The sequence below is a fragment of the Silurus aristotelis genome (genome assembly GCF_946808225.1).
Source record: "Silurus aristotelis genome assembly, chromosome: 1".
NCBI lineage: Eukaryota > Metazoa > Chordata > Actinopteri > Siluriformes > Siluridae > Silurus > Silurus aristotelis.
The window spans coordinates 32,237,754-32,263,601 of record NC_139574.1 but is presented as its reverse complement, the minus strand read 5'-3'; the positions used below and the strand labels follow the sequence as shown (position 1 = coordinate 32,263,601).

The following is a 25,848-nucleotide window of genomic DNA, read 5'->3' as shown; positions in this document are numbered from 1 at the left end:
CATTTAACCCAGAATAAAAAACTTTCTTGTTTAATTTTTTTCTATTAAATTTTTTTTGTATGAAGTTATAAGGGTAAGAAATCAGAATGGTTAAAGATAACACTACTTAATTTCATTGCACAACCATTAAATGAAATTAAGCTGTTTATAGTTTTATTCCATTTCAAGCCAATATTCAATTAACAATTTGAAATGACCTGAAAAAGATAGAAACCACTTTTATACAACAGACACGTATTTAGAATACCTGATTTTTTTCTGCCATATGCTGTTATCCTCCAAACTGTAAACACAAAGTTGGAGGCACATAATTGTAGAGGATGTCTTTGGATGTGGTTCTGTAACATTAAATTCTCCTTTTACTTCAATGAGGAGACCCAAACCTGTTCCAGCATGACAGTGCCTCTGTGCACAAAGCCAGCTCCATGAAGATATGGTTTACATGGTTTGGAGTTGAAGCTCTTGAGTGGCATGCTATAGAGTTCTGACCTCAACCGTACTGAACACTACCATTATGATGAATCCTTACCCTATATCAATAACTGCACAAAGCCAGCTCCATGAAGATATGGTTTACATGGTTTGGAGTGGAAGCTCTTGAGTGGCATGCTATAGAGTTCTGACCTCAACCGTACTGAACACTACCATTATGATGAATCCTTACCCTATATCAATACCTGACATTAAAAAGACCTGTGTGTCTGAATGAACACAAATCTCCACAAGCACACACCAAAATCTAGCAAGAAGAGTGAAGACTATTAAAACACCAAATGTGGATGAACTGTGGAATGTGATGTTCAAAAGGCATATACAAATGTGAAGATAAGGTGTCCACAAACTTTTGTATAGTGTACATGCTGCTGCAGCATTTTTTACTTACTGTCATGTGTTTGTAATTATGAGGGCTTATAGCAAATGTTTGTCAAAAGTTATATAGTCTAAGTGTTTTCTGGTTGTCACTTAGGTTACGGTTCCTGCACTCTCATCATACACCACAGCCCAGCTTTACTTCCTGCACAGGGAACCACCCCAGCCATTTGGGGCAGCACAAAAAAATAAATATGTTTATTTATTACAAAAATAAATAAATATATATATATATATATATATATATATATATATATATATATATATATATATATATATATATATATATATATATATATATATATATATATAAATAAGAGGGTTGCATCAGGAAGTGCATCTGGCAAACCCTAATTTGTGTCAAATTCAAATATTTAAGTTAACGATCTGCTATGACAACAATTAGAGGGTGCATTTTGTTCATTATAGGCAATAGTTCTTTATTTGACTTTTTGTGATGATAATTATTGATTAAGCATTAATATATACATTTGTATTTTTTTTAAATGAAATTGTACTTGATTTATTTATATAAATAATATTTTGTCAAATTAGACATTATTTAATATTGGTTTAATATACACTAATTTCAATTTATTATAAAAGTTTTTATACATATTTATTTAATTAACTTCCACTTAGATGCATAATTATATTTTTAAAACATAATAACTGAAAATAATGTTTTGTCTTTAAAACACTCTTAAGTAGTTTGAATTGGTATAAGGTGAACACGTTGTAACTCCCAACTCGTCACATATGGACATGTTCGTCAAGATCCCTTTACTTACCCCTTTGGCGTCATTTTCTAATGTTCAGGGATTTCCATAGACTTCTATAAACTCTGACCCGGAGCCTGCAGCATTGAACTTCGACGTGTTAGGTAAGCAGACTGCCCCGAGGTCATTGAAGATTGATGCCAAAGGGGTACCCAGACTCCCTCTAACCCTCAAATGAACTCCACCCACTGAATTCTGTGATCTTATAGTATTGTGTTTTTTCAATTCTAAGTTCAGTAATAAGTTTTAAACATAATATAAAGCCTGATACCACTCCCAGGATATTCATTTATTTAAAATACTAAGCACAGTTTAGTGTAAATTCATGTACTATATATATATATATAGTATTTTAAATAAATGAATATCCTGGGAGTGGTATCAGGCTTTATATTATTTATATTTATTTATTTATTTATTTATTTATTTATTTATTTATTTATTTATTTATTGTAATAAATAAACATATTTATTTTTTTGTGCTGCCCCAAATGGCTGGGGTGGTTCCCTGTGCAGGAAGTAAAGCTGGGCTGTGGTGTATGATGAGAGTGCAGGAACCGTAACCTAAGTGACAACCAGAAAACACTTAGACTATATAACTTTTGACAAACATTTGCTATAAGCCCTCATAATTACAAACACATGACAGTAAGTAAAAAATGCTGCAGCAGCATGTACACTATACAAAAGTTTGTGGACACCTTAATCTTCAAATTTGTATATGACTTTTGAACATCACATTCCACAGTTCATCCACATTTGGTGTTTTAATAGTCTTCACTCTTCTTGCTAGATTTTGGTGTGTGCTTGTGGAGATTTGTGTTCATTCAGACACACAGGTCTTTTTAAAGTCAGGTATTGATATAGGGTAAGGATTCATCATAATGGTAGTGTTCAGTACGGTTGAGGTCAGAACTCTATAGCATGCCACTCAAGAGCTTCCACTCCAAACCATGTAAACCATATCTTCATGGAGCTGGCTTTGTGCAGTTATTGATATAGGGTAAGGATTCATCATAATGGTAGTGTTCAGTACGGTTGAGGTCAGAACTCTATAGCATGCCACTCAAGAGCTTCAACTCCAAACCATGTAAACCATATCTTCATGGAGCTGGCTTTGTGCACAGAGGCACTGTCATGCTGGAACAGGTTTGGGTCTCCTCATTGAAGTAAAAGGAGAATTTAATGTTACAGAACCACATCCAAAGACATCCTCTACAATTATGTGCCTCCAACTTTGTGTTTACAGTTTGGAGGATAACAGCATATGGCAGAAAAAAATCAGGTATTCTAAATACGTGTCTGTTGTATAAAAGTGGTTTCTATCTTTTTCAGGTCATTTCAAATTGTTAATTGAATATTGGCTTGAAATGGAATAAAACTATAAACAGCTTAATTTCATTTAATGGTTGTGCAATGAAATTATGTAGTGTTATCTTTAACCATTCTGATTTCTTACCCTTATAACTTCATACAAAAAAAATTTAATAGAAAAAAATTAAACAAGAAAGTTTTTTATTCTGGGTTAAATGAAGGAAAGATATGAGGAAGACAAAAATATTCCTGTATGGATTTCTTTATTAAATTGTTTTGTCTAAAGAATTAAGAGATTTGATGCATAAATGGCAATTGGAACTGTGGAACTGCATACTTGTTTCTATAATATGGCCTAAACAGTGTACTTTAGTCCATGTTTAATCAATGATTCACACAATCACTTCCTCTTCCTCATTTCAGGGAAGGCGATATCTCTCGTCTAAAAGACTTTATTCCCTACAACAGAAAGAAATCAGCATATTGATAATATAGTTATGTTTTTTTTCTACATTGTGTTTACATGAACATATCCATATAACCATTGCAGCAAATGTGTTCACAACTGAATGATTATTTCAGGACTCAAAATGAATGTAAATTATAATTATATATGATGAACTGATGTAAACTTAGTGCTGCTTGCTTCTATCTTCACATATCCCAGCAATGTTAGAAAGCTGGGGTCAGAGGGCAGGGTCAGCCAGGATCACAGGAGCACAGAGAATTAAGGGCCCAAAAGTGGCAGCTTGGGGCTTATGGGGCTTGAACCCCTGACCTGCTGATCAGTAACCCAGCATGACCACCTCCCATGAGTGCTCATTTGAACAGTTATACAGATATAAAAATACATCAATATTTATACATTACATTTCAAAATCATTCCATTCTGTTTGTTTACACAGTGCCCCAACATTTTGGAATTGGGGTTGGACATTAGTCAAGAAAAGTCAATAAAAAAGAATTTTTTATATCACAATAATGCCATCAGTGTATTTTGGCATGAGCTACATGTCAAGTCAAGTTTATTTGTATAGCGCTTTTCACAACAGACATTGTCTCAAAGCAGCTTTACAGAAAACAACAGTGAAGGTGAATGGTGTGCGTTTGTCCCTGATGAGCAAGCCGTGGCGACAGTGGCAAGGAAAAACTCCCTTAGATGATATGAGGAAGAAACCTTGAGAGAAACCAGACTCAAAGGGGAACCCATCCTCATATGGGTGACATCAAGAGTTTGGTCATAAATCTTCCAACAATACAGAACAATTTGTGATCATCATAGATCCAGCATCAGCTTCTCCATGCCAGGGCCTTTAAACACTCAGCATCTACTTCTCCATGATCATCCATAGGTCCATAATCTTCACGAGGTGGGACGTGACTGGAGCTGGCAAACCTCAGGATGCCTCGGGAAGGGGAGAGAAAGAGAAGCAGTGGAGAGGAATTAGCGTAGCTGCTGTTCATCATATTAACAGCACAAGTTGATAATGTGCATGTAATCATATATTCTGGAGCACAAGGTTGTGATGTGATGTGTGTGATGTGTGTTATGTGTAGGCTTTGCTAAAAAGATATGTTTTTAATCTACACTTAAACTGGGAGAGTGTATCTGAACCCCGAACACTGTCAGGAAGACTATTCCAGAGTTTAGGAGCTAAATGTGAAAATGCTCTACCGCCTTTAGTGGACTTTGCTATTCTAGGAACTACTAGAAGCCCAGAGTTTTGAGATCTCAGGGAGCGTGACGGATTGTAGCGTGTTAAAAGACTGGATAGATACATGGGAGCCAAACCATTTAGTGCTTTATAAGTGAGTAGCAGTAGTTTGTAGTCTATTCGAAACTTAATAGGAAGCCAATGTAGGGACGATAAGATTGGGGTTATATGATCGTATTTTCTTGACCTAGTAAGAACTCTTGCTGCGGCATTCTGAACTAACTGAAGCTTGTTTATTATTGATGCAGGACATCCACCTAGTAATGCATTACAGTAGTCTATTCTAGAGGTCATAAACGTATATATATATATATATATATATATATATATATATATATATATATATATATATATATATATATATATATATATAGTAACTTAAGAAAACATGTTAATCTACTGTCCACATAATCCTGTTTACATATCATTACCCTATTCCTATTACTAACAGCACGGTTAAACAAATTCTAAAATAATACGCTAAAATGAACTTTAATTCTGTATGGCTTGTGAAGATTTAATATTATTATTATTATTATTATTATTATTATTATTATTTTTATTATTATTATTATTATTATTATTATTATTATTGATGTGTATGCGAAGATAAATATATTTAAAGTGAAGGTTTTATTATTATATCTTGATATGTTGTTGATGAGTCAGTGGCTGTGAAACACTGCGGTTAAACCAGCCGCAGCTTGAAAATACACGGTCATATCAGCCGCACTTTTCTTTGTATTGCGCGTCTAATCGTGCACTTACGGTATAGGTGGTGGGAGCGATCAAAATAGGTGTAAAGACGCTTCAGAACGGCTTTTCTGTTATAAAAAACAAAACCCAAAAAGACATTAAAACATGTTAAACCTCAGTGCATTTTCACTCATGTTCCACATTCAAACACTCACAAAATATTTTCCTCTAAAGGTTTGCTCTTTCGTTTAAATAATTCTTATATAGAGTGTCCCTATCTATTAGTCTTAAATTTCAAGTCATTTTACTGTGAAGTTTTTAAGAAAAGTAAAGGCAAAATGACTCAAAAACTTTAGTGCATTTTCAAACATGTTCCACATTCAAACACTCACTAAACATTTTTTTTTTATAGGTTTGTTCAATCTTTCAAATAATTGAAAAGAGAGTGTCTCTGTCTGTCTCTGTCCTATAAAGAAACTTTTCTCAAAAACTCCACAGTAAAATTACTTGAATTTTACGACAATAATTGACAGCCACGCTCTAAATAAGAATAATTTGAAAGAATGAGCAAACCTATAAAAGATAATGTTTTATGAGTGTTCACATGCACTGATTTTTATGTTTCCTTTGAATAGTACAGTAGACCTGAAAATGAATTCAGTGATAGTCAGGGTCACTACACATTTTATTTTAATTATATTTTTTTATGAAAAGTAGCAATACATAATTAAAAAAAACATTTTTTTTATTATCTTTTCCTAACAGCAAAGCCCTACTGAAGCGTATTTACATCTATTTTGACCGCTCCCACCACCCATACCGTAAGTGCACGATTAGACGCGCATAAAAAAAAGTGCGGCTGACTTAACCGCAGTATTTTGTGAAACTTATCAACAGTGACTGTAAAGGCTTTTAAAGGCGAACGGTGAATGTGACAGTCTGGGAGAAACCGGTGGAGGATTCAACTCTGATAGTTTACCTGTAGGCTGGTTACTCGAGTTTAATTAGCTGTATTTGGTGCATTTTGGTTCACATCGGGTGATTATTCAGCACAAGTCGCTTTTTGTGGATCAGTGGTAAAGCTCCGGATTTCTCACGATGCATTTCCAAGCTGTGTTCTGCATTCTGCTTCTGCTGACATGTACAGGTGAGCACTGACCTGAGCAAGAAGAAGAATATAGAAAGTAAATACAGTGTAGCCTCATTCAGCATAATGTGTAGAGGGAAAACTAACAAAAACATTTACATGTACTATTTGTTTCCACACTTTGCGAGAGAGAGAGAGAGAGAGAGAGAGAGAGAGAGAGAGAGAGAGAGAGAGAGATTATTAATAAAGAGTAAACTGATGTTTGTGTGCATGAATTCTTGTTACTTGTTTTACTATTGTGTTTCTGTGTTGCCATATTTGTTTCTTCACACAGGAGTATCCTTTGGCCAGCAGCTGTTATTACCTGAGAGGATGGATATAAAAGTTGGGGAGAACCTGGTGATTACCCCAATCAGCATTCCTGATTCCTCACGTCTTCTCGCCAAATGGCTCTGTAATGGAACTCTATTTCTTACTGAAACTTCCTCAGGAATTACAGCCACCGTACACTGACAGAGCCAGTCTGAACACCAGCACTTTAGCTCTGACTCTCAAAAGCCTGAATGAGAGTGATTCTGGACAATATGCTCTGGAAGTAGTGACTGTTACAGACGCTTTCAGAGGTGTGATATCAGTGCAGGTGTTTGGTGAGTTTACAAAACCTTTTGTTATGAAACCTTTCAGAAAGAGTAGTTCATCTTTCACAGAGTGGTTCATCTGCGTCCTTATTCTGTAAATACAAATAAATTCCTCTCCTGTGTACATTAAAGACGACAGCAGAGGCTTCCCTTGTTTAAAATGTAAAAAACTGTTTACTAAAGTCCCTCTATTATTTGTTAATCTTGATTTAATGAAAAAATTTTAGTAATAGATGAGTTCCAATATTCAGTCAGGCCTGTAATGTAAAAATGCTGGTAATAGAGTTTAAAAACGTAAATATATCTTTACCAGTCAGTCAATTAGAGCCAGTTAGTTGATTAGAGTCTACAATAATGGTTTAAAAAATAAATGTTGTAAGCAAACTAATTATAAAATTCATTAAGTATTAACATTGATTTCCTATTTCTAAAATGTATTATTATAATTTTTCTAGCTTACTTTTCCTTCTGATAAAATAGCAGACATTGCAAATGCTGACCTGAACGTAGAAGTGTTTTCATGTTCATATTTGTTAGGAAAAACTGAAAATTGCATTTAAAATATTATAAATAATAAAAGTCTTGTGGAAAAAGTTCTAAAGGCCAGAGGAAATAATATTAATAACAATAATAATAATAATAATAATAATAATAATAATTATTATAATAATAATAATAATAAATGATACAAATATTACTGCTTCTAATTACTTTTAATTTGATCCTAATGTATTAACCACCATCTGCCACAGGTTTACAGTACAGCTTATTCAAATTAAAAATGTACTTGTCACATACACATTCAGTGTACGACATGTAATGAAATGCTTATCTACATATATAATAATACATGCATGCATATATAAACTATTAAAAAAATACATGTGCATTGTCAAAAATGATCACTGTCACAAGTGTTTTATACTGGAGCTCACAGCACTTCAGTTTTATTGTGTGTATTCATGTCCCTTGTGCACCTGTTTTTTGTTTTTCTTTTCATGCCTACTATTATGGATCATGAGCTCCATATACTTTTAAACCCCCAGTGCCAGCATCCAATGTTACCATATTACCAAGTCAAACAGAACTGGTTGAATTCAACAGCACTGTGAGTCTCTGGTGCTATGCGCCTGGCTCCTTTCTTACATTTGTGTGGCTGAACAGAAGCTCTGAGGTAACAGCAGGGGATCGAGTTCAGTTAACAGACAGCAACAGCAGTCTGACCATCACCAATGTGACCAGAGGTGACACAGGTCCATACCACTGTAAAGTATTCAACACTGTCAGCCAAGCGACAAGTCCTCCAATGAGCCTCTCTATTCACTGTATGATATTTCATATCATGCAACTTATTGATTTTTTTTTTAGGTTTTTTCAACAAATATGAATAATATAACTGGTATCTAGAAGACCATGATGCTCTAAAAAACTTCAGATATGAATCGTTCAATTGCAGATGGTCCAGAAAATGTTGCTGTTAAAGCAGATCCAGTGGGACCCATTTACAGAGCTGGGTCTAACGTCATACTGACCTGCTCAGCTGAGTCCAGCCCTGTTGCTGAGTTTCAGTGGGCTGTGAATGGATCAGCACTTGGTCAAATGGGACACGAGCTCAAAATGAACAACATTCAGAGCAATCAGAGTGTATAGAGGCAGTTATACCAGAGGCAGTTATACCTGTATCGCCAATAACACACAGACCCTGAGATATTCCACTTCTCATCCTATCAGCATCACTGTACTAGGTGGGGTATAGTTTAATTATTGGATTCATATTCAACATAAATAATAATTTTTGTGAATGAAATGTGGTAAATGTTTATCAATGGAAGTACAACCAGCATAATAAATAAATAATAAAATAAATATTAAATAATAAATAGTAATGTTTTCCAGATCGACTCTATAATTTGTTTAAAAAATAAAAGGAAGTTTATCAACAAATAATTTTAATGCATAAACAATTTCAATGCAAGTTGTTTAGATCCATGGAAGCTAATTCTTTATTTAAATTGTATTTCTTCCATGACTGGATAAATGTATTGACATTATTAAGATACATTTTGATATATATATATATATATATATATATATATATATATATATATATATATATATATATATATATATATATATATACACACACACACATACATACACATACATAGGCTGGCCAAAGCGCAAAACACTTGAGGTAAATGGGGTCACACCAGATACTGATTGGTTTCCATTTTAGAGTGGCCTTTTATTGTGGCCACCCTAAAGCACACCTGTGCAATATTTATTAAGATTAAATAATGCTGTAGGCCTTTTGTGTACATAGAAAAAGTCATAGATCTTTGAGTTCAGCTCCTGAAAAATGGGGGCAAAAACAATAGTCAAGTCAAGTTTATTTGTATAGCGCTTTTCACAACAGACATTGTCTAAAAGCAGCCTTACAGAACTCAACAGTTAAGGTAAATGGTGTGCATTTATCCCTGATGAGCAGCCATGGCGACTGTGGCAAGGAAAAACTCTCTTAGATGTAATGAGGAAGAAATCTTGAAAGGAACCAGACTCAAAAGGGGAACCCATCCTCATTTTGGTGACATCAAGAGTGTGAACACAAATCTTCAACAGTACAGAACACTGGAGAGTGAGAACTAACATGAGTACTGGAGTATAAGATTATAAGTAGTGTTGCATTTACAAATTTTTCAGTATATATATATATATATATAAACGTGTGTATATACACATATGAAAGTAACAATTTTGTGGTTTTATTAAAGAATTATGCTTCATTGAGGTTTTCATGTCTTGCAATTTAACAGTGTAACATTGTAAAATGTTTCTTAAACAATTTTCTGATTAATACTTTTTTTTTAAGCAGCTGGAGGTGCAGAGTCACTGTCTGCAGGAGCTATAACTGGCATTGTTATCGGGGTTTTATTAGGTGTTGCTGGATTTGCTGGTTTGGTTTTCTACTGCACAAAAGCAAAGAAATTGTAAGTAACTACATTCTCATTTACAAATCCACATGGTTCTGCATACTGTATATGTGCTGTTACAGTGTGTGTTTTATTTTTCTAGTTTTTAGTTTAGCTAGTGTGTCACGCATTCAAATCTCAAGCTGCCACTGCTGGGCCCTTGAGCAAGTCCCTTCACCCTCAACTAGGCTACAAAACAAAAAAAACTAAGAAAAAACAAGGCAGATATTTCTCCTTTTTGCAAAAAAAAAAAAGAAAAAAAAAAAGAAGAAGAAATCTAAAACCTCTGGGCTTTTTGTTGTACTACTAACATTTAAAATGCTTTTTGATGGGAGTGAGCAAAAATTTGAAATTAAAATCAATACCTCCTTGCCTAAATCCACATGATTGCTTTTTATTGTGCAGTACATGACTGTATTATTTGGTCTACGATTTCTAGGCCAAGAACAATCTCTAAAGGAAATACACAGAATACAGGTACGTCTGAAGATCATATGTGCTGGATTTTAAAGACCAGACATGTAGCTAATGCCAAAATACACTGATGGCATAATTATGATGTGAAAAATTGTGCAACTTCATTATTCTTGACTAATGTCCAACCCCAATTCCAAAAAGTTGGGACACTGTGTAAAAAAACAGAATGGAATGATTTACAAATCTTATAAATCCAGTAGGTTAATTAAGAACAGATCAGTAAGATGATTAGGTATAAATAGTATATATTCGAGAATTAGGGTCTCTCCGAAATAAAGATAGGCAAAGCTTCACCAATCTGTGAAAGACTGTGTTTACAAATTGTAGAACAATTTCAGAATAATGTTCCTCAACATAAAATTGCAAAACAGTTGCATAATGGATCAAAATATTCATAGAATCTGGACACAGCTCTGTCCACAAGGGACAAAAGCAAAAATCAATATTGGATGACTGTGATCTTCGGGCCCTCAGGCAGCACTGCATTTAAAACAGTCATGCTTCTGTAATAGAAAACACTGCATGGGCTCATTAACAATTCCAAAAATCAATGTCTGTAAGCACAGTTTGCCATGTCATCCACAAATCTTTATCATGCTAAGAAGGTGGCATGCGGCCAGAAATGCCGTCACGCTCTTTATGCCAAAGCTCATTTAAAATGTACTGATGCAAAGTGGAAAACTGTTCTGTGGTCACACGAATTTACATTTTTTATTTATTTTAGGAAATCATGTACATCATGTCCTCCAGACTATATTTGAGCAAGACAATAGTGCATACTACATCTATTACAAAAGCATGACTTTATAGTTCTGTGCTGAACAGCAATTTTCAATACATATTCTATTTTTTTAAATCTTTTTTATACAGCTACAGTTAATGAATATGAACAAGTAAGTGCTTTTATGTGCTTAAATGTTGATTCTGCACTATTGCTACAGTAAATTATATAATTTAAACCTCCCCAGCTGCATTTAACTTACACCCTACAGCATGCAGAAGCCTTAGACAAGTCAGTGTGTCAGGATTACAGACTGCATTTCCCATCAGTCACATGATCAGTCACATGGTCTTCGAATCTAAACATCTTTCTTTGTTTACTAGCACTTGTATATGGCTTTACTTTACGCTGTACTGTTTGCCGTTCTATCATGTAAGGTGATAAAAGGAACAATGCAAATAAACAAAACAAAAATGAGCATACACACAACTAAACAAGACACAAAATAATAAAACATAAACATGAAAACTATAACCTGGAACAAGACTTAAAGAACAGCATTTAAAACCAACATGATTTAAAGAGTGCTGTGACAGGTGAGGTTAAATAAGAGCAAATTACTGAATGTGACGTACAGTAAAACAATCACATGCAATGGTGAGGTGCAGTAGCTGATGGGAGATTTAGTCCTGTGGCTTTAGGCATAATCAAGTCAGATGATCAGTTTTTATAATATTGTTCATTGTTTCAGGTGCAGTTTATAAAATGTATGTCCTAACTGTATTCGTTTTTTTAATTATTATTGTTAGGATGAGTACTATGTAAATTTCCCAAATAATCAGAGTGGAGTTCATACAGGAGGATCTCAGCCTGATGGGGTCAGCAGTCTATTTAATTTCTTTATAATTCTTTATTAATTTTCTTCCAGCCTGTATGTATTCTGATTTCAAGTACATTGTATTGAACTGTATGTATTTATTGCTGAATATTTAGGGTGGAGTATATGAAAATGTCTTGCATGAGCAGAAATCTGTGCATAGTTAGGACTCGCTAAGCTCTTTTTGGATAATGGGGTAAGTGGCTTTACTTCATTTATTTAAGACTAGAATATTTTCATCAGTGTATCTAACTAGCTTAAAAATACAAACACAGAATGAATGCAGTATGACACGAGCATGCTGAGTAAGTAAGTATAGTAACTCTAATACAGTTATACAAAAATAAGATTTCATTGTAATGAACTTTTGCTCAAATTGGAGTTTAAGGTATCAAACAAAGAAAACTGGAGTAATACAATCATTAAAATGCTCCTGTGTTGTTATATGTAAATATAGGCACTCCACTTAATTTTATTAATAGTCAAGAAATGGCATTCAGGTTCCGTCAGCTATTTCTTAAAGTTCAGAAATATGCCCATATTAGCACCATACTCATCATTAATGTAGTTTTGCTTAATAGCCACTGTTTTTGTTCATCCTGCTGGTTTTTATTGGGATTTGGCTGTCATATTATTTATTATCCACAGTGACCCATCTGAGAAAAACATGTTGCCACTTCTTGGCAAATTTTCAAGTAATCCAGACATTTTGAAATGTAAAGTAATGTTTAAATATTGATGTATTATTTATATCCGTGTAGCTTTTCAAATTAATAGTCATTAAGGTTTAGTGTTCAGTGCTCTTGGTCTTCTCTAATTCCTCGTCAGTAAGTGTTTCTGGTACTTTTCAGAAAGAAAATCCATTGGCTCTTTTGATCTCAGATGTTTTGTAACTATCAACACAATTTGTGTAGATTCAGAATTTCAAATCAGTGTGCAGCTAACTTCATATACACATTGTTATAACCTGTGGACAAGCAGCACTGATAAATCACTTCATAATAAATGATTATATTTTTTATATTAACTTTGATTCCTAAAATTATAATTCAGTTGTCAACACATTTGCTGCAATGGTTATGTGGACATGCTCATGTGAACTTAATGTAAAAAGAAAAACATAACTGTCATCAGTATGCTGCTTTTTATTTCTTCTAGGGATTAAAGTCTTCCAGAGGAGAGACGTCACCTTCTCTGAAATGAGGACGATTAAGTTATTCTATGAATCATTGATTAAATGTGGACTAAAGTACATTGCTTAGGTGATGTGATATAAACGAGTTTATAGTTCAACAGTTCTAATTGACTTTTCTTGTTTCTGCATTAAATCTCCTTTAATTGTTTATACTGAACAATTTCTTAAGCAAATCCATAGAGGAATATTTTTTTCTTGTATTTCTTATCAGACAACAAACATAACATTTATACATTTATATTTAAAATATATGATCACATTTAAGTGTAGTCTGTTCTATACTGTTAATATTGTTTATCCAAAAGGCCTTCAATGCCTATGATGTAAAGATTCTTATTTTATAAAAGGTTACGGATTAACCTGCTTTTCATTGTGCTTTTTTTACTTTATTTAACAAAGAATAAAAACTTTGTTTTAATTTCTATTTATTTTTTACTTGTATGAAAAGTTATAGGGTTGAAAAACAATGTTTTATTTGCAACTTAATTTTAGTTGCAAATCATAATTTGATTAGAAATCATTACAGATACTCTTGTAGCTACACAAGAAGAGTTTGTCATGGTTATGCAGCATCAACATGCAAGAAATAAAGCAATGCACTAATCAATCATTTACTTTCTTAACACTTTTCTTTCTATTAAACCTTTTATTAAAAAACAACAACAACAAAAAAAACAGGTTACATGAACTTGTCTAACTAAAGGAATGTTAATGACTGGAAAATCACATCCTAACCAATAAATTAAATTAAGCAGTTTATAGTTTTATTCTAATTTGTGATAGAAGGGTATCTGCAAGAGTGGAATTGAAAGTTTATAGGACTGTGGTGAGACCTGAGATGTTGTATGGTTTAGAGACAGTGGCATTGAGTAAAAGACAGGAGGTGGAGCTGGAGGTAGCAGAGCTGAAGATGTTAAGGTTTTCGTTGGGAGTTACGAGGATGGACAGGATTAGAAATGAGTTTATTAGAGGGACAGCACATGTAGGACATTTTGGAGACAAGGTGAGGGAGGTGAGATTGAGATGGTTTGGACATGTGCAGAGGAGGGACATGGGGTATATCGGTAGGAGAATGCTGAGGATGGAGCCACCAGGAAGGAGGAAAAGAGGAAGGCCAAAGAGGAGGTTTATGGATGTGGTGAAGGAAGACATGAAGGTAGTTGGGTTGAAAGAGGCAGATGTAGAGGACAGGGGGGTATGGAGACGGATGATTCGCTGTGGCGCCCCCTAAAGGAAGCAGAAGAAGGAAGTATGAAAATATTTTATTGTCCATGTTTACAAAAACAGTGTAGTTGGGCTGCTATTTGAGCTTTGTTGTTTTATTTAACATGAGATAACATGGTAATGTACTGTCCACATCATCCTACTCACATATAATTATTTTTCCTGTTAATCGCATGGTTAATTAAAACTGTTTTTAAAAATTAGGCGCTAGCATGAAGATTTGTATAGCTTGTGGAGATAATTATTGTTGTTTATTATTGATTGTATGAAGTTAAATATAGTAAAAAGAAAAAAAAAAGTATTATTATATCTGGATATGTTGTTGACAAGTCAGTGGCTGTGAAACTCATCACCTGACTGTAAAAGGTTGTAAAAGGCGGAAGGTGAATGTGTTGGAGAAACCGGTGGAGGATTAAACTCTGATAGTTTTCCTATAGGCTGATCACTCCTGCGTGTCCCTGTTCACACTGGTTACAGACCTGCTTTCCAGCTCGAGTTCAAGCAGCTGTATTCGGTTTATTTCGGGTTACATCGAGTGATTTATCAGTACAAGTCGCTTTTTGTGGATCATTGGTAAGGTTCCAGATTTCTCCTGATGGATTTACACCCTATGTGCTGCATTCTGCTTTTGCTGACATGTACAGGTGAGCACTGAATTAAGAAAGAAGAATATAGGGAGTAATTACAGTGTAGCCTCCTTCAGAATAATGTAAACAAAAAAAGTACTTAAGTAGATTTTTCTGGTACCAGTACTTCATTTATATTTTAACATTTTACTTTTACTCATTAAATTTTTTTCACACAAATATCTGTACTTTCTACTTCTTACGTTTTCAAACCAGACCCTATACTTTAGTTTAAATCTATTCGGTGAAATAACAATATTTTTTCTTTTCATTGCACGCCGTTTTCAGCCTATCAACCAATTTCTTGTTGTTGGCTGCTTTTTCAATCTACCACTAGTGTATTATTTTCTGGCTTTTACACACCACAGACGTGGACTAGTTTACGAAGTTTACAATGAGGAGGCAGAAGGCAACAAAACGTCTGGGGTTAACGTGTTTGTTACGTACATTCTTTACTCAGATATATAAAAAAATAAAATAATGTCCACCGAAAAATATTTTTTAATCACTAAACATTTGTTTTACTGATGCAGCAAGTCTCAAATCAAGCACCAAAATCCACCATGACACAATTAATCCTCTGGGGTCGACAAATGCCCCAAATGAATTTAAATTAGTCTGTCTTTTTTTATTGTACAGATAAGAGCAATACATAATTCGAATTTATAAAGGGTGTTCTTTTATATTTATACACGTATAATAACAACAATACGCTGTGGTTTTGTAAATAAAGAAAGCATACATGAGCTGCGTCAACAAATCTTTGGGAACGACTGTCCAATCAGGCCAGACTGACCAGTCCCTGCCTAGTGTGGATAGGCACAGCTAGGCCGGAGGACAGAGGAGCCAGGAATGGCTCTAAGGTCAAGGCTATAAAACCTGACAAAGGTCATCAGGTTGGACCAGCCCTCGCGTTACAAATGTCTTGGAGAGAAGCTCCAGAGGACCAGGCCTTAGAGGCGGCCAAACCCCCTAGTGGAGTGAGCTCTGACCCTGAAATGTGCAGGGAGACCAGAGGACTCATAAGAGGATGAGATGGCATCCACAATCGACCTGTTGAGGGTCTGCTTGTTCGCAGGGACCGTAGCAGACAAACAGCTGCTTTGACTTTCTCCACAGCTTCGTTCTGTGGATGTATGTGTAAGTGCTTGCACTGGACACAGCCAACCCCTTACCCTTCAGTGTTGTGCCAGCGCGGTCGATATCCCATTGTTCAGAGGTGTTAATGTTTAACAATAGATTAAATAAAAAGGGAGAAGAGTAACCATGGCAAACTATAAATCATTCTAAAGGTCTAAGCCTCATGCATCGTTTTTAGATCACTGTTTTTCAACCGAAAATGTAAAATGAATGTATTGGCTGAATTTGTGTAAGTAGTACACACCAAAAACATGCATAAAAAAATGCAGTACTTACACTATGATTGTTGTTTTAATATCGATTATTGTAGCAGACAACCGCACAGATAACCAAAATGTCAGACATGTTCTTTATTTCTGCACTCGCCCCACCCCAATCCCTACAACACATGATAGTGTATCAGGCTGGTAATTAGCAGACAATTCTCATATCATGACATCCCCCCCTTTTTTTTTTTTCTCATTGAACACCAACATTAACAACAAACCTATGACAGTACTGTGTAAAGATTATTACTCTAAACAAAACGTCATACCAGCATGAAATTACAGTACATTTTAACAGGCCACTTTGCTTATAATTTTTTCTTTTTTTTTTTTTTTTTTTTTTTGTGACATTAACATGAACCACTATAAACATAGACCAGGAATATTCTATACAGCTACTCCTCAATCAGCCGCTGTGGCTTTGTGACAACTCGACCACTTGCCGTCTTAACAGGGAAACTTGGAGACTTTAGATCTCTTTCCGGTTTTTGGTTTTGAGTGCTCCGGTCATGTTCTTCCTGTGTGTCATTAGTTATACTCTGCCCGTTAACAGTTTGTTGGTCTAAGTCTTTGGATGTCTTGTGACTCTGTTCTTTTGGTTGCATTAGAAACTTTCTGTTCCTTCTGTACACCTGTCCATCTGGCGTCCGGACAACATAGGATCTCGGCTCTTCAGCGAGTGCTGTTACCTGAGCTGGATTCCAAGTGCCATCCTGCCATATCCTGATGTTTTCACCAATGTTGAGTCTTGGAAGTGCTTTGGATCCGTGGTCAAAGTATTCTTTTTGCTTCCTTTGCCTCCTCTACAGCAGTTGCTGTACTGCAGTGGTCACTGTTTGCGGTCTCAACAACTGAGATGTAATTGGAAGTCTAGTTCTCACTCGTTGACCCATCAGTAGTTGAGCTGGTGATGCACCTATATCCTCTATGGGGGTGCTCCTCAAATTCAGTAAAAAGAGATATGGATCTTTCCTTTTAGATTTAGCTTTCTTAAGCATGAGCTTGACAGTCTGTACAGCTCTTTCAGCCATTCCATTTGATTGTGCGTGGTGTGGGCTTGATGTCTTATGACTAAACTCCCATTCTTTTGTGAACGCTTGAAATTCTTTAGAGCTGAACTGCGGCCCATTATCTGAAATGAATGTTTTAGGAATTCCGTGTCTGGCAAATTGGGACTTTAAATGGGTAATGACTGTAGCACTTCTTGTATCTGACCTCAACCACTCTACTTCAACGAACTTGGAATAATAATCCACTAAAAGTAAGTACTCCTGCTGGTCAAAAGTGAATAAGTCAACACCTATCTTCTGCCAGGGCCTTTCAGGAACACTGTGTGGTTGTAATGGCTCTTTGGTTTGCTGTTTTTGGTATGTGCTGCACACCTCACAGTTGTTTATCATCTTTGTTATACTCTGAGACATCCCAGGCCAGAAGAGCACATCTCTCTCTCTCCGCCTACAGCTCTCTATCCCTAAGTGACTCTCATGAATTCTTTTTAGCATTTCTGCTCTCATGGTTGCTGGAACAATGAGTTGTGCTCCTTTAAAGACAATTCCATCCACGACTATGATTTCTTCTCTGAAGTTCCAATACATCTGTATTTCCTTTGCAGCTTGGCTCCTGCTATCCGGCCATCCGTTGAACGCTGTCTCTGCAAGTTTTTTTAGAGTTACATCTTTTTCAGTTTCCTTCTGGAATTCCTGGAATTTTGCATTTGATACAGGCAGGTTTGACATCAACATGTGCACTTGGGCTTCTGTTTCTTTATCAAGTAAATTAGTTTCTGGTAAGTATGCTCTGGATAATGCATCAGCAACTAGCAGTTCCTTACCTGGTTTGTACTGCACCATTACTTGATACTTTTGTAGTCTCATTAACAATCTCTGTACTCTAGCTGGAGCACTGCTTAGGGGCTTTTTCATATTTGGTTCCAATGGTTTATGGTCTACCATTACACTTCGTCCATACACAAATTGGTGAAAGCGCTCCATTCCAAACACAACTGCCAACATTTCTTTCTCAATTTGTGCGTAGCGCTGTTTAGTTTCATTCAATGCGCGTGAAGCATAAGCTACTGGCTGGTCTTTTTGAAGTAGCACAGCCCCTAGTCCTCTTTTCGACGCATCAACAGAGACCGTTACTGGTAACCTCACATCATAGTACCTGAGTATGGGTGTTTCAGTCAGAAGTGTTTTTTAGGTTGTTGAAGGCATTCTGCTGTTCATCCTGCCACTGCCAGGTGACATCATTTCTGGTAATCCTGCGCAATGGTTCAGTGTGTTGTGACAAATTTGGAATGAACTTTGCGAGGAAAGTGACCATGCCTAGGAATCGTTCAGCATCCTTCTTGCATTCAGGTGTGGGCATATTTCTGACAGCCTCAACTTTACTTTGATCCAGTTTCAATCCATCTTTTGTGAGGATGTGACCTAGGTATTTGATTTCTTCCAAACCTACTTTACATTTTTCTTTATTCAATCTGAAATTTTTCTCTCTTGCTCTCTCTAACACTTGCCTCAGTCTGTGGTCGTGCTGTTCCTTTGTCTCAGCCCAGATCAGTATGTCATCAATGTAGGTTTCAACACCTAAATTTCTTCAAACAGCTGTTTCATCGTCCTATGGAACACTTCCGGTGCTGAGTTGACACCAAAGGGTAGACGGAGGAACCTGTAGCGGCCATAGGGAGTGTTAAGGTACAAAGGCGAGAGCTGGCATCATCTAGCTTGAGTTGCCAAAAACCTGTGCTTGCATCCAGCACTGTAAAGTATTTGGCTTTGGCGAGCCTGCAAGTTATTTCATCTACTGTTGGTAGCTGGTAATGTTCCCTCATCACTGCTGTATTGAGATCACGGGGGTCTAAACAGATTCTCAATTTCCCGTTAGACTTCTCAACAATTACAAAAGGGTTCACCCACTGCGTTGGCTCTTCAATCCTTCTTATCACGTTCATTTTTTCCATTCTATTTAATTCTGTTTTTAGTTTTTCTCTCAGAGTGACAGGAATTTTCCTAGGTGGATGTACTTTTGGAAACACAGTGTCGTCTATTCGTATTGTGTGTTCTCCCTCTAGGCAACCCATGCCTTCAAAAACATCCGCATATTCCTTGAAAATGTCCATTTTGTCACCTTTGTCCAATGTCATCACTCTCTTGATGAGCCTTATTTCTTCACATGCATGAATTCCCAGGATTGGTTTAGCATCTGTTGTTACCACAATGAATTCCACTACATATGTTTTGTCATTATATTTTACTGCCAAATTACACTTTCCTTTCACAGGTATTTTGTCTCCTGTATATGTAAACAGCTTTACATTAGTGAGTCTAAGAGCGTTCTTTTTACCAAGTCTTTGCACCAAGCTGTAAGGAATTACATTGGCTTGAGCTCCAGTGTCCAGTTTATATTTAGCTATTTTCAATTCAGCTGTCCATTCATCCGTCTGTGGCTGTGTTAGAACCATACCCACGAACAAACTAGGTCGCTGATCTGTGACGTCATCTTAATTAACCATGTGCACTTTTTTCGATCTGCACATTTTAGCAAAGTGATTAATTTTTTCACAGTTCTTGCACTGTTTGCAGTATGCAGGACAGTTGCTTGAAGCATGCTCAGCTCCACACCTGTTACACTTAAACTTGCTTGCTTTGTCTTTTTATTTTGTTTTTATTTTTCTGTGCATTACTGCATGTCTGCTTGTGTTTTACTGCATCTACATGCTTGGTCTCACGTGCAGAGGTTTGCGCATTACGCTCCTCGTCATGCATCTGCAGAATCTGGGCTTTTGTCGTTTCCGACGCAATGCATATTTGGATAGCTTTTTCAAGAGTAATGTCAACTTCTCTAAGGTGTCTTTCTCTCATTGCATCTGATGTGATCCCACAGACAACGCTGTCTCTGATAAGGGATTCTTGCAATTGTCCTAACTCGCATGACTTCGCTCTTAACTTTAGCTCAGTAACATACTGGCTAATGGACGTTTCCCCTTGCACACACGTGAAAAACCTCGTACATCTCGTAAGTTATATTCTTCTTAGGGTTACAGTAGTCCTCAAATTTCTCCATTATTATGTCTAGTTTATGCTGGCCATCGGCATCATCGAAAGTGAATGTATTGTACACTTCTAGCGCTTCCTCGCCGGCAACGTGAAGAAATAGAGAGGACTGTACCTTAGCTGGCTTGCTAGCGCATCCTGCTGCAAAAAGATACAGTTCAAATCTCTGCCGAAATCTTCTCCAGTTCTCCGACAGATTACCGTTTGACAGATCAAGTCCCGCAGGTGGTTTGAGACCTTCTATTTGTTTTTTTTTTGTTTTTTCAGTTTACCTCTGACACCATGTTTTAATATCGATTATTGTAGCAGACAACAGCACAGATAACCAAAATGTCAGACATGTTCTTTATTTCTGCACTTGCCCCACCCCAATCCCTACAACACATGATCAGCCTGGTAATTGGCAGACAATTCTCATATCATGACAATTGTAATAACGGGTCACAAACGCATCCACTGCTGCAAATCCCGGTTTATTTGGCGTAAACATAAACATTATGACGTAAAGCATTTTTGGTCCAATGAAACAGTAGTGTTGTAATTTATATGGTTATTCTTTTGTTTGCATTACAATACTTCCGCAGGTGTATTGTTTGTATATGTTTCCGAATAAGTTTCGCTTTAAAAAACAACATCTTGGTGGTAAAAAAACAAATATGGCAAATGAGAGCACGTAGTAAAAAAAAAAAACAGGTTCTGTTCCAGGACCTGGAAACCTCAGTGAGCAGATGCAGGAAAAAAAAGGCAGACCTCGGCGTAGAGGCAGGGCGCAGAAAGCGCTCGTCCAGCTTACGCTGCTTCCGCTTCTCGTCTGGCCAAGCTAATACAGGATTGGCATCAGTGTATATATATATATATATATATATATATATATATATATATATATATATATATATATATATATATATATATACTGGTGATCAAAATTAGAGAACAATTTATAAACAATTGAACAATTCTAAAATAATGTCATCTTTACTGCTCAACAGTTAAAGGAGTTTTTGTTCTGTCTTTACCATACTACCAGAACACCTTTTCCACAAAATAACTAAGGCATTAAAAAAAAACCCATTATTTTGCAGAAAACACACATGTAGCTTCCTGGTTAGGATGTCACCCCACCGGTGATGTTGCGCCTTTCTGTTGGACAGATTTCACACGATTCAGAGCGTGGACACACGGAAGACATTCCCAAAGCGTTGTTGACGCAGCTTACTTGGATTTTAAGATAAAAGTTGATCTTCATTTCTTCATTGATGTACTAAATAAGTGCTCTATTTAATTTTTTTGTTTTTCCATTGAGTTAGATATTTCCTTAGTAACATTGTGAGTATAATCTTGACACAATTGTTGGATATTCAATTCAATTCAATTCAATTAATTTTTATTTGTATAGCGCTTTTAACAATGAACATTGTCTCAAAGCAGCTTTACACATATAATGTGGTGATTAAACGTAAATATGTTCTTTGTAAGTATGTTTGTCCCTGATGAGCAACTGTGGCAAGGAAAAACTTCCCGAGATGGCATAAGGAAGAAACCTTGAGAGGAACCAGACTCAAGAGGGAACCCATCCTCATCTGAGTTGCACCAAATGTCCATTTGAAGCAGGTATACAATGCTGCGGGGGACAGTGATGACGATCAGAAGCAAACTGCACTCCCGAGTCAGTGCAGCAGACCGCCGACACCAACTACAGTCCAATCCATCCTCAAAGCACCCGTTCTACTCCGGAATTACATGGAACCACCCAAGGTGTTGATGAGAGACCGTCCCAAGCTGCACAGAAGTGTGAAGATCCACGGAGGGGAGAGGGGCAGGAACAGTGGTCACTGGAGCCTCAGGAGCATGTTTACCTCGACCAAGAGAGAGAGAGAGAGAGAGAGAGAGAGAGAAGAGGGTGATGGGAAGAGAAGGATATGGATTATTAAGTGTCCCTATTGGTGTATGAAAGTTAATGTCACTGTGCAGTTTGGACTCCGGCAAGACTCGCTATGGCAGCATAACTAAAAGGGAGAACCAGAAGGTAACACAGACATGAGGGATCTCTGGGATAAGAGACGACCCACCACACCACCGTCAACAAACCCGAGTGAACGTGTGAATGTGAGGGGACGACAGCATACAAATATACCAGTTCACCAAACACTCCATATCCATGCTCCCTCCAAATCTGAGCCTTTACCTAAGAAAAATCTACTGATGAAAGGTTCGACTAAATAAATAAGTTTTCAACCTCAACTTGAACACTGAGACTGTGTCTGAGTCCCGAACACTGGTTGGAAGGCTGTTCCATAACTGTGGGGCTTTATAAGAGAAAGATCTGCCCCCTGCTGTAGTCTTCATTATTTGAGGAACCAACAGATAGCCAGCACCTTTTGATCTAAGTAGGCGTGGAGGATCATACTGGTACAGAAGTTCACTCAGATACTGCGGTGCGAGACCGTTAAGTGCTTTATACGTCAGTAGTAGTATTTTATAATCAATGCGAGATTTAATTGGGAGCCAGTGTAGATTGATTAAAACAGGGGTGATGTGGTCATATTTCTTAGATCTAGCGAGGACTCTTGCTGCTGTGTTCTGAACTAACTGAAGCTTATTTATGCACTTACTCGCACACCCAGACAGTAAAGCGTTACAGTAGTCTAATCTAGAAGTAATAAAAGCATGAACTAGTTTTTCTGCATCCTGTAACGACATCATATTTCAAATTTTAGCAAAATTTCTAAGGTGAAAGAAGGCGATCCTGGTAATATTATTCACTTGAGACTCAAAGGTAAGACTAGGGTCAATAATCACACCAAGGTCTTTGACAGCCGTACACGCTGAAACAGAAACACCATCCAGAGATGCTACGTAATCGGAAAGTTTACTTCTAGCTGCATGTGGTCCTAGTAAAAGTACTGGCGTCTTATCTGAGTTGAGCAGAAGAAAGTTATTAGGCATCCACTGTCTAATGTCCTTTACACACTTCTCAACATTGTTAAGATGATCTTGCTCATCTGGCTTTGCTGAAATATACAGCTGTGTGTCATCAGCATAGCAATGGAAGCGAATCCCATGTTTATAAATGATTTCACCAAGAGGCAGTATATATAAAGAGAAAGCAGTTGGCCTAAGACAGATCCTTGAGGAACACCAAACTTTACCTCATAGAGTGTGGAGAACTCACCATTTACATCAACAAACTGATAGCGATCAGTCAAATAAGACCTGAGCCAAGAGAGAGCTGTTCCCTTTATTCCAACAACGTTCTCAAGTCTAGCAAGTAGTATAGTGTGATCAATGGTGTCAAAAGCTGCACTAATGTCGGGCAAAACAAGTAAGGAGACAAAACCCTGATCAGAGGCCAATAACAGGTCATTTACCACCTTAACTAGCACCGTCTCTGTGCTATGATGAGGCCGAAATCCTGACTGATACATTTCAAAAATGTTATTCATAAGTAGGTGTGAGCAGAGCTGCTGTGCTACAACCTTTTCTAAAATTTTGGATATAAAGGGGAGATTTGATATTGGTCTGTAGTTGGGTCAAGGTCAGGTTTCTTAATAAGGGGGTGGATAACTGCCAGTTTTAAGGATTTAGGTACATAACCAGTGCTAATGGAAGAGTTAATTATTTTTAAAACAGGTTCAATTACCTCTGGAGTTATCTGTTTAAAGAAACTTGTAGGCAAAGGATCGAGAATGCAGGTTGATGATTTTGATGAGGAGATTAATGAAATTAAGTCATTCTCATGAATAGGAGTGAAGCTTTGTAGTTGATTGTCTGCTATAATTACACTGCTGTCTACAGGGTTACTTGTAAAATAATTTGGATTTATATTAACCGTCTGGATTTCTTGCCTGATGTTTTCAATTTTATTATTAAAAAAGTTCATGAAATCATTACTACTTAATGATGGTGTGCTTGTTAGTGCAGTGCTTTTATTCCCTGTTAATTTTGCTACCGTGCTGAATAAAAATCTAGGATTATGCTTGTTATTTTCTATGAGGGTGGAGAAATATGCTGATCTAGCAGCACTAAGAGATTTTCTATAATTTAAGAGGCTCTCCTTCCATGCTATTTGAAATACTGTTAATTTTGTTTGACGCCATTTACGTTCTAATTTTCGAGTGGTCTGTTTTAAGGTGCGCGTATGATCATTATACCACTGTGCTAATTTTTTCTCCCTGATCATTTTGGTCTAAAGGGGAGCTACATCATCTAGAGTGTAACGTAACGTTGTTTCTAGATGTTCAGTGGCCCAGTCGAGCTCTGCGGGGTCTGTCGGAGATCTATCTAATCTCTTAAATTCGGGAAGATTATTAATAGAACGCGCTGCTGTAGCTGACGTGAAAGTACGCTTAACACGGTAACGAGGTGAGGTAGAAATGCAATGACTGAGGCAAATTTTAAACGAGATTAGATAATGGTATGAAATAGCTTCAGACTGTGGAATTATGACTAAGTTTTTTATTTTTAATCCAAATGTTAACAACAAATTGAGAGTGTGTCCACCACTATGAGTGGGTCCTATAACATTCTGATTAATTCCAACTGAATCTAGAATGGACACAACAGCTGCTCTTAAGGAGTCTTCCTGATTATCAAAATGAATATTAAAGTCACCAACAATTAATGCTTTGTCTAAAGAAGTAGCTAAATTTGTAATGAAATCTGCAAATTCTATCAGAAAATCAGAGTAGGGCCCTGGGGGTCTATAAATAATAATTAGTGGAATTAACTGACTGGACCTGCTTTCGGACACTGAATATTTTATGTTGGTGTAAAGAACTTCAAATGTTTTACATTTTTGTTTTGTGTGACGTTTAGATTATTATTATAAATAGCTGCGACTCCGCCTCCTCTGCCATTTAGACGGGGTTGGTGTATGTATCTATACCTAGGAGGACTCGCCTCATTTAATGCTACATATTTATTCGATTAAATCCACGTTTCTGTCAAACACATTATATTAAACTCCTGGTTGGTAATAATTTCGTTTATAGTAAGCGCTTTTGGCGTGAGAGATCTAATATTCAACAATCCAATTTTTAGATCAGAGGTGCTGTCTGTGCGTTCAGTCCTATTTAATTTAATGTTAATCAGGTTACTTAAACAGACTTTCTGACAATTCCTATATTTTGGTTTTGCTCGGGGGACAGACACAGTCTCAATATGGTGGATCCTGAGTGACGACTCTGTGCAGCTAGCAGACGG

The 25,848-nt window shown here is 36.5% G+C and overlaps 1 protein-coding gene and 1 long non-coding RNA gene across 2 annotated transcripts; both read left to right on the top strand.

Annotated features, from left to right (window-relative positions):
• The first annotated feature begins 6,198 nt into the window (after window positions 1–6,198).
• Window positions 6,199–13,419, top strand: LOC310730537 (cell adhesion molecule CEACAM8-like). Its single transcript, XM_083549557.1, is given in 12 exon segments — window positions 6,199–6,521; window positions 6,796–6,956; window positions 6,958–7,108; window positions 8,146–8,424; window positions 8,556–8,737; window positions 8,769–8,844; window positions 9,969–10,086; window positions 10,508–10,545; window positions 11,416–11,438; window positions 12,076–12,151; window positions 12,267–12,339; window positions 13,302–13,419. Coding segments are annotated over 11 exon segments (1,197 nt in total). The 5' UTR covers window positions 6,199–6,472; the 3' UTR covers window positions 12,311–12,339; window positions 13,302–13,419.
• A 4,674-nt stretch (window positions 13,420–18,093) lies between these two features.
• Window positions 18,094–19,058, top strand: LOC310725799. The gene is made up of 2 exons (XR_014533505.1): window positions 18,094–18,191; window positions 18,253–19,058. It is a non-coding gene; the product is annotated as an uncharacterized lncRNA (long non-coding RNA).
• The last annotated feature ends 6,790 nt before the right edge of the window (window positions 19,059–25,848 follow it).